Source organism: Austrofundulus limnaeus, unplaced genomic scaffold (assembly GCF_001266775.1).
Source record: "Austrofundulus limnaeus strain Quisiro unplaced genomic scaffold, Austrofundulus_limnaeus-1.0 Scaffold184, whole genome shotgun sequence".
NCBI classification, from domain to species: domain Eukaryota; kingdom Metazoa; phylum Chordata; class Actinopteri; order Cyprinodontiformes; family Rivulidae; genus Austrofundulus; species Austrofundulus limnaeus.
The window spans coordinates 477,682-487,383 of NW_013952586.1; the positions used below are offsets into that span (position 1 = coordinate 477,682).

A 9,702-nucleotide genomic window follows, 5' to 3' on the forward strand; every position below is an offset into this window, starting at 1 on the left:
GTGTGTGTGTGTGTGTGTGTGTGTGTTTGTAAATACCACTCTGCCTTATTGACGGATGTTTCTTTCACATTTAATGCTGAGGAAAAAAAATACGCAGACGCACTTTAAATATTTGGAACTGTCCGAATGGAAATGATTAGATACTTAGTATCAGCTTTCCTCATTTTGATCAGTTACATGATCTTGTTTGTTTGTTTGTTTGTTTTATCCCTGTACAATAACATTTAATGCCTGTAAATAGTAAGATATTTTTCTCGACCAAAGGCAATCTCTTGGACTTAAATGTGTTAATGTATTTTATATACAACTGTTGAAAATTCAGACATTATTATTAAGAATATATATGAATAATGTATGTATATACATTCAGTTTGTGAGGATTTTGCTAACATGTTCTTTTATTGACATAGAGCAGGCAGTTTGCATGCGTTCAGTTTTGAATCCTGACAGCATGACTGTGGTAAAGAGTTGTTTCCTCGTGATTGTGAACTGTATCGGTACGGTGTGCGTCAGATCTGTGCTGTCGACTCGAGAACATAACGAGAACAGTTTCTGTGAGGCCGAGAAGAATCGATCTGAACACCAGATGACCTCTGTCATCTCTAAATTTAGACAATCACAGCAACCGAACCCATCAATGTGCACCTTTTGTTTGTTTCCTCTTTCACACCAGCAACACTCCGCAGCTCCAGCTCTTTTTATTATTATTATTTTTTTAATAAATTTAGTTTGTTTTAAGTGTGACACTCAAAGTTAGAAAAGGAAATTTCTGACAGCTTGTTGGCGTGGTTGTCCAATGCCAAATGGATTGTAAGAAAATAAACATTCTTTGATCTCATGGCTCTTAACTTAAATCATAATTTAACAACAAAACTTGTTAAATTTTACATAAGAACTTCTACATGATGGCTAATTCCTTTTTTATTTTGGCCCGTTTGTTCAGCTCTCTGTGATCAGGCCGTACCATTTGCAATAAAGAAACTTGAACGTCGGCCGTTTGACGCAGACAGGATTAACTCGTCTTTCTGGATTTACAAATAAGTGGGTTTGAATTTGATCCGTCGCTTTTCTAATGTGCATGTCTTGTTTTATTTAACTATTTAATTTTCAAAAGGGGTTGTTTTTTTTAAACACTGATTTAGTGTGTCATTCTGGTACATATTTGTTCAAGCTGCTTCGGTTCAGTAACCTGTTGCAAAAACTCCACTAACTGTGGCTCAGCTCGTTGTGAAGCGAGCCAACACGTGGCGTCTGGCTGAGCTGCAGCCGGCGCTTCCCTTTTAGAGCCAAAACACCACCTTTTTTTTCTGTTGGATCGAATTTCATACAGAAAATCTAAATTGCAATTGGCAAAAAATGATCAGTGCGGTTTAATTCAATAAAGCAAATAGGCCTTCTTGTTATTTCTATTTAAGGGTGAAACTTTTAAGTTAAGTTCTGCTTATGTGATGTTTGAAAAGGGAAAGTAACACCAATGTTTGTTCAAATGTATAAACACATTAACGTGCATTCATGCAGCAATGTTGATTACAGCCATTTCCTTTGTTTTTTTTTTTTTACTTGACTGAAAGGGATTGTTTTACTTTTTTTTTTTTTTTTTGCATCAAGCTAAAATAAATAACACCAAAGGGAGGATTTGAAAGACAGTCTAATAGTTAAGTCTGATCATGTTTCTTTATGTTTGGGTTCAACAATTTGCCAACTCACTTCTGAATGTCTAAGCTTTGGTAATTTTATTTAAATACTAATGATCTGTTGTATTTTACATTTTGGTCCTGTCTGTTCAAAATAAACATTTTGTTCATGTTTAATTGTTTTGGGGTTACTCTGTTTTTTTTTTCTACAAGACCACAAGTGTCCAGCTCACAGGTCATTCGATACAAACACTAATAATGGTGTGAAAACACTATTTTTAAATTTATGCTGTTATACAGAAACAATGTGTTTTGCTCTAAACTGATGCATGTTAAACTTGCTTTTAAGATCATAGATGAGATTTTTCATATCTTAAAACTGTAAATGTGCTTTTTGAGCTGGTTTTAGTGTTTTTACTGACTACATGGGCACAAGTCCCGACTAACTTATTGATAAAGTAGGTAATTGGTATATTTTGAAAATCTGGTGGCTTGCTCAGGAGTAGGTAAGAGCAGATAAAAAATAAAATTCAAAATGAATAGAAAGAATAAATAATGAAACTGGTTTTATGTTTTCTTGGTAAATGCTTAAAATCATGTTTAAAAATAAAAGTCTCATTTGACAATTATATTTTTACAAATGAAAACTTGAAATTGCACTTTTAACTATAGAACCCTCGCTCGTTAAAGTCCTACCATATACTGACTCGAAAGGTTCACCTTTTCACTGCCATATTTTGCAAACGCATACGATGAAGGAAAAGAACACAATGGCTTCACTCAAATTTAATAGAGATGCAGGTTTGTTTTAATCAATCGCTGATGCCTACCCACAATGCCTTGTGCTCAGGAAACCACTGAATGGTCTTCAGCACTCAAGGTCACAGTAACAAGACAGAAAACCTATCAAGTGAGTGCTGAGAATGAAGCAGCAGCATCACTCAGTGACTTCTTCAGTTCAACTTTTCTGATACGCTGTGAAAATTGGTGGGGGTCGTGATTTAGGAGGCCTAAACTGCAGTTTTTTCACATTCCTTTTTCTTGTTTTGTTTATAAAGAAGTGCTTCATCTGAAGTGCTCTCTCCATGACACGGACTCTGGATGAATTCCTATCAAGTCAGCTGGGTTTCAACCAGCTGTGTGTCTCAACACTGACCTCATGATGTCGACCCAGAAGCAAAACACCCCGACAGCGATGGGTCAGCTGTGGTATTTTAACACCGAGCCTCTCTTCCCATATTACGTTCCCAGCCTCCAGCTAACATATGGGTGAAACTCACCACTCTGTCCTTAGACCCGAGGATTAAATCAAACCTTAATTTTATATGGTACAAAATATTCGTGTAAAACTCTACAACACTTGTAGGATGGAAAATGTTACAGCACATTTTAGACTTGAAGATTTGCTTAGACAAAGGAGAGAGATTGTAGAGGTGGTCCGTTATGTAATTTCCCGTGTGTAGGTTCATTTTGTCTTTTAGCAAAGTATTCTATGAACCAGAGGAAAGATTTGACTGATTTTCCTAGAAAACTATCACGAATGCACATCTACAGTGATGGACTACAAAGATGGCCACCACAGCTGATCAAACACAAATATGGCCCCAACTCAGTTTTATACGATTCTTTTTTTGTATAAAACTGTCAGTGGCGAGTGATATGCATGCCTTCAAGAAATACTAGACCTCTAACTGTTAGATACAATAATGAAGGTCTAATTTAATGTAAAAAGGAATCCCATCAACCACGTCTGTTTGAGGAGRCTAAACATTTTTCTGCTGTTTGTTTTATTTAAATCTGATGTCCTTTCTTAAGATCTCAGTCTGGTTCTTTTTGTGGGTAAAAAAATAAATTGTGTTTTTGTCTCGGCTTCATGTGATCTTCTTCATAAAACGACGGTATCCAGTTTCAGAGAGCTAATGTTTGTTTTTGACGGGTCAAATGTACACTGCAGCTTGAAGTTTCCTCACGTTACAAGAAGGCAAAGCTCCTTGTGAGCAGTCAGACACTCAGAGGGAGTTATAAAARCTTTATTCCACAAAACGCAATATTCATCAGCATGTTGCTTTTTGACCCTTGCATTTTTCTGCTCGCAAATTTTAGGACACAATGAAAAACTCAGTTTTTCTTCCAAACATTTGGGGAAATGTTGGGCCTATAGAAACTTTCTTTCTATGGAGTGCTAAACATGAACTAAAGATGTAATAATTTCACAAGCCTTAAGCAAAGGACAACAATGTTGTTTAAGTCTTATAACATAAAACAAGTCTTTGTTCTAACAATAAAGTTTTAACCTTATGAGGACTGTGTTTCTGTGTTAATATGGAACACAAACGTCTATGAAACAAGATGAGCAACATAAGCAGCGTCTCCATGTACACAAACACATCCATTATGCAGCATCTCACTCTGCTGGGACTGTTGGAGAGGAGCTGGGGAGTCTCCAAAATGTCACAAACATTGATTCACAGTTCAAAATGCTGCAATGACTCRCTTTTTACAAACATYTAGAATTTAGTGGGACTCCAGCTAAATGTCAACGTATTTTCTCGCAATTTTGAGCGACCAGCTGTTCTCCAACAGGCTTCAAAGCTGCAGGCTTTAGTGGATTGGTGGAGCTCATGCAGGGGTACCCTGGACTTTGTGAGACAGTGGTGAGTTGAACGGAAACTCTGCGAGCTGAGCCACTGAGGAAGGTGAGCTCTGTGAGTCCAACACTGATGCTCCCTGACGAGAAAAGCAAAAAAAGATGCAACAAAATTTATGTCTTTACAAAAAATGTTTTGCCAGCAACCAAATATAAAGACGAACTAAACTGTTTTAAATCAAGAATATGATCGAGGTAAAAACGTTCAAAGAGAGCTTCACAGATCTAATAAAACTTGCAGCACTTCTGCTGGTAAAGATGTGTTTATTGCACAGATAAAAACTAAAGGTTTCAGATGGAGGCAATAAATAAAAATGTTGTTTCAGTTTCCATTGATGGTTTTGATCGTATCTCATAAAAATGTGAAATAAGCAGGAGGTTTAAGGATTAATTAATGCTTATATACAAAGAAAGGGTTAGATTAAAGACTAAGCTGTGAACTAAGGGGGAACGTTTAGGGTTAGGGTATAGAAAAGAATGAAAAATAAATGGAAGTCAATGCAAAGTCCCCATAAAGATAGAAAGGCATGATNTTTTTTTCCAACTCCTAACAAAGTGAAGTCATGTAACTTGAATTCAGCCCAGATGTTGAGCAGCTCTTCTTCTGTAAAGACCTCACTAAATGCAAAAAGTCACCAAAACTCTTTAACACTTTCCATGTGCTTCACAACTAAAGGCATGACTGAATATCTTCCAGAAGAAACTCGTATATTGTGTTGTGTAGCATGTTGCAGATGGGTTTTGGTCTTCAGTGTGAGCTGTCCGCTCCAACATGCAGCCTCTCTCCACAGATGCATGTGCCAGCATGGCGGTGTACCAGGGCCCTCAGCGAGAGCAGGAGGAATACTCCAAGTTTACCATTCAGGAACCCAAAGAGACATTTCAGACACTCAAACAGCTCCGCAATGTCATGGAGGAGCTGCAGAGGCAGCACAACAGCAGGAACAACATCACAGCACAGTACGGAAGCCTGTAAGTGTCAAACACTGGTCTAAAAATATTGAGTATGTCCTCTGAACGAGTTCTTCTTTGTTAAAAAAAAAAACATTTCATCTGTGGTTTGTGCTGTGGACTGGATGTGTCATTTACTTTTTTTATATTTATGACTTTATACAGCTGTGCAAAATGTGTTCTCAATTAAAAAAAACCACACAAAAAAGCACTGAACATGGCACAATGAAGACGACTAACTTGAGCTCGAGTTTTACTTTTGTCCATTASTGATTTAAGTATAGGTGTCGTGATTGAGGGTTTTTAAAAAAGTGATTCTGACCTTTAGAAATCCCTGAAGATGGATTATTTTATGTTGCAGTACACAATTTTACAGATTTGTTATAAATGCAGTTCTAAGATTAAATTCTAATAAATGATGGTTGATGGCTGGAACAATGAATAAACTGCCTGAACATCAAAAAGCCTGAATCTGTTTTACGAGTCGCTGACGACACAGTTTGTACAAGAAACATGCTGAGATGTTGCCAATTATTTGCAAAACCCCCCAAAGTTGTCTCAGTTCATTGATCTCCCTCTAGTGTCTGTTCTCAGCTCGACTCTTCATTGTTTAGAGTCTTATTATTTTTATAATAACATATTGTTTGTGATAGCCTCGTTTGTGTTACGTTTCGATGGGTGATTTAACTTTTGCCGTCGTCTCACTTTTTCAGTGACAACCCCATAGTGGGAAAGACCTCCTAACCTGGGTGGGCCGGTGTGGCCTGAAACAGCCAGACCAGCAGGTGCCGGCGCACTGCAGAGAGCCTCGGCGTTCCTCAAAGAGCCCCTGAATGTGTCTCTGCAAGACGGGGCCGCCGTGTGACCCACAGAATGATAAACACCGTGACCTCCACACATTTACTCCACTATGAATTCACTCTGTCTGTCGTTGTTTTGGCTGTTTGCCTCCTCTCCTCCCACTTTTGAGTCTTTTTCTATGTGTTGATTTCTTTTTTTTTATATTTTGACTGTGTAACAGATGCATCATTAGATGGTGAGTGAACAGGCTGCTATTATTTTATTTGAAATCACTCAGTTTTATATTAACAGCTGTGATGAACCCCTGCGACGTCTTTTCTCTCCTGTCCAGAGTTCATTAATAATCATCACCTCTGGAAGATCACCCTCTATCTGTGCCCCTCACATTGTGTGGTGTCCTGAACAAATGGGTGTGTGTGTATGTGTGTGWGTGTGTGTGTGTGTGTGTGTGTGTGTTTGTAAATACCACTCTGCCTTATTGACGGATGTTTCTTTCACATTTAATGCTGAGGAAAAAAAATACGCAGACGCACTTTAAATATTTGGAACTGTCCGAATGGAAATGATTAGATACTTAGTATCAGCTTTCCTCATTTTGATCAGTTACATGATCTTGTTTGTTTGTTTGTTTGTTTTATCCCTGTACAATAACATTTAATGCCTGTAAATAGTAAGATATTTTTCTCGACCAAAGGCAATCTCTTGGACTTAAATGTGTTAATGTATTTTATATACAACTGTTGAAAATTCAGACATTATTATTAAGAATATATATGAATAATGTATGTATATACATTCAGTTTGTGAGGATTTTGCTAACATGTTCTTTTATTGACATAGAGCAGGCAGTTTGCATGCGTTCAGTTTTGAATCCTGACAGCATGACTGTGGTAAAGAGTTGTTTCCTCGTGATTGTGAACTGTATCGGTACGGTGTGCGTCAGATCTGTGCTGTCGACTCGAGAACATAACGAGAACAGTTTCTGTGAGGCCGAGAAGAATCGATCTGAACACCAGATGACCTCTGTCATCTCTAAATTTAGACAATCACAGCAACCGAACCCATCAATGTGCACCTTTTGTTTGTTTCCTCTTTCACACCAGCAACACTCCGCAGCTCCAGCTCTTTTTATTATTATTATTTTTTTAATAAATTTAGTTTGTTTTAAGTGTGACACTCAAAGTTAGAAAAGGAAATTTCTGACAGCTTGTTGGCGTGGTTGTCCAATGCCAAATGGATTGTAAGAAAATAAACATTCTTTGATCTCATGGCTCTTAACTTAAATCATAATTTAACAACAAAACTTGTTAAATTTTACATAAGAACTTCTACATGATGGCTAATTCCTTTTTTATTTTGGCCCGTTTGTTCAGCTCTCTGTGATCAGGCCGTACCATTTGCAATAAAGAAACTTGAACGTCGGCCGTTTGACGCAGACAGGATTAACTCGTCTTTCTGGATTTACAAATAAGTGGGTTTGAATTTGATCCGTCGCTTTTCTAATGTGCATGTCTTGTTTTATTTAACTATTTAATTTTCAAAAGGGGTTGTTTTTTTTAAACACTGATTTAGTGTGTCATTCTGGTACATATTTGTTCAAGCTGCTTCGGTTCAGTAACCTGTTGCAAAAACTCCACTAACTGTGGCTCAGCTCGTTGTGAAGCGAGCCAACACGTGGCGTCTGGCTGAGCTGCAGCCGGCGCTTCCCTTTTAGAGCCAAAACACCACCTTTTTTTTCTGTTGGATCGAATTTCATACAGAAAATCTAAATTGCAATTGGCAAAAAATGATCAGTGCGGTTTAATTCAATAAAGCAAATAGGCCTTCTTGTTATTTCTATTTAAGGGTGAAACTTTTAAGTTAAGTTCTGCTTATGTGATGTTTGAAAAGGGAAAGTAACACCAATGTTTGTTCAAATGTATAAACACATTAACGTGCATTCATGCAGCAATGTTGATTACAGCCATTTCCTTTGTTTTTTTTTTTTTACTTGACTGAAAGGGATTGTTTTACTTTTTTTTTTTTTTTTTGCATCAAGCTAAAATAAATAACACCAAAGGGAGGATTTGAAAGACAGTCTAATAGTTAAGTCTGATCATGTTTCTTTATGTTTGGGTTCAACAATTTGCCAACTCACTTCTGAATGTCTAAGCTTTGGTAATTTTATTTAAATACTAATGATCTGTTGTATTTTACATTTTGGTCCTGTCTGTTCAAAATAAACATTTTGTTCATGTTTAATTGTTTTGGGGTTACTCTGTTTTTTTTTTCTACAAGACCACAAGTGTCCAGCTCACAGGTCATTCGATACAAACACTAATAATGGTGTGAAAACACTATTTTTAAATTTATGCTGTTATACAGAAACAATGTGTTTTGCTCTAAACTGATGCATGTTAAACTTGCTTTTAAGATCATAGATGAGATTTTTCATATCTTAAAACTGTAAATGTGCTTTTTGAGCTGGTTTTAGTGTTTTTACTGACTACATGGGCACAAGTCCCGACTAACTTATTGATAAAGTAGGTAATTGGTATATTTTGAAAATCTGGTGGCTTGCTCAGGAGTAGGTAAGAGCAGATAAAAAATAAAATTCAAAATGAATAGAAAGAATAAATAATGAAACTGGTTTTATGTTTTCTTGGTAAATGCTTAAAATCATGTTTAAAAATAAAAGTCTCATTTGACAATTATATTTTTACAAATGAAAACTTGAAATTGCACTTTTAACTATAGAACCCTCGCTCGTTAAAGTCCTACCATATACTGACTCGAAAGGTTCACCTTTTCACTGCCATATTTTGCAAACGCATACGATGAAGGAAAAGAACACAATGGCTTCACTCAAATTTAATAGAGATGCAGGTTTGTTTTAATCAATCGCTGATGCCTACCCACAATGCCTTGTGCTCAGGAAACCACTGAATGGTCTTCAGCACTCAAGGTCACAGTAACAAGACAGAAAACCTATCAAGTGAGTGCTGAGAATGAAGCAGCAGCATCACTCAGTGACTTCTTCAGTTCAACTTTTCTGATACGCTGTGAAAATTGGTGGGGGTCGTGATTTAGGAGGCCTAAACTGCAGTTTTTTCACATTCCTTTTTCTTGTTTTGTTTATAAAGAAGTGCTTCATCTGAAGTGCTCTCTCCATGACACGGACTCTGGATGAATTCCTATCAAGTCAGCTGGGTTTCAACCAGCTGTGTGTCTCAACACTGACCTCATGATGTCGACCCAGAAGCAAAACACCCCGACAGCGATGGGTCAGCTGTGGTATTTTAACACCGAGCCTCTCTTCCCATATTACGTTCCCAGCCTCCAGCTAACATATGGGTGAAACTCACCACTCTGTCCTTAGACCCGAGGATTAAATCAAACCTTAATTTTATATGGTACAAAATATTCGTGTAAAACTCTACAATACTTGTAGGATGGAAAATGCTACAGCACATTTTAGACTTGAAGAATCAAAAAGAAAAAAAATTGTATAGGTCTTCTGGACGGGTTCTTCTCTAATGAAACATTTCGTCTCTCCTCCAAGAGACTTCTTCAGTCTGTTCAGATATTTGGTTCAGATATGTTGACGACACCTGGGTTAAAATTAAAGCCCAGGAAGTCCAACATTTCACTGATCACATCCACTCTGTGGATGAATATATTAAGTTCACA

General features: G+C 37.1%; 2 protein-coding genes across 2 annotated transcripts in view; one reads left to right on the top strand and one right to left on the bottom strand.

Annotated features, from left to right (window-relative positions):
* The window catches only part of rasa2 (RAS p21 protein activator 2), a 47,499-nt gene extending 39,349 nt beyond the window's left edge, over positions 1-8,150 (top strand). Inside the window, exons 23-24 of the mRNA XM_014018159.1 lie at positions 5,073-5,253; positions 5,946-8,150. Of these exons, the coding sequence (XP_013873613.1) occupies positions 5,073-5,253; positions 5,946-5,976 (212 nt within the window). The 3' untranslated portion in view covers positions 5,977-8,150. The remainder of the gene's footprint in view (positions 1-5,072; positions 5,254-5,945) is intronic.
* LOC106524372 (transmembrane protein 255B) overlaps positions 3,649-9,702 on the bottom strand; it is a 14,065-nt gene continuing 8,011 nt past the window's right edge. Inside the window, exon 8 of the mRNA XM_014018160.1 lies at positions 3,649-4,361. Within this exon, the coding sequence (XP_013873614.1) occupies positions 4,254-4,361 (108 nt within the window). The 3' untranslated portion in view covers positions 3,649-4,253. The remainder of the gene's footprint in view (positions 4,362-9,702) is intronic.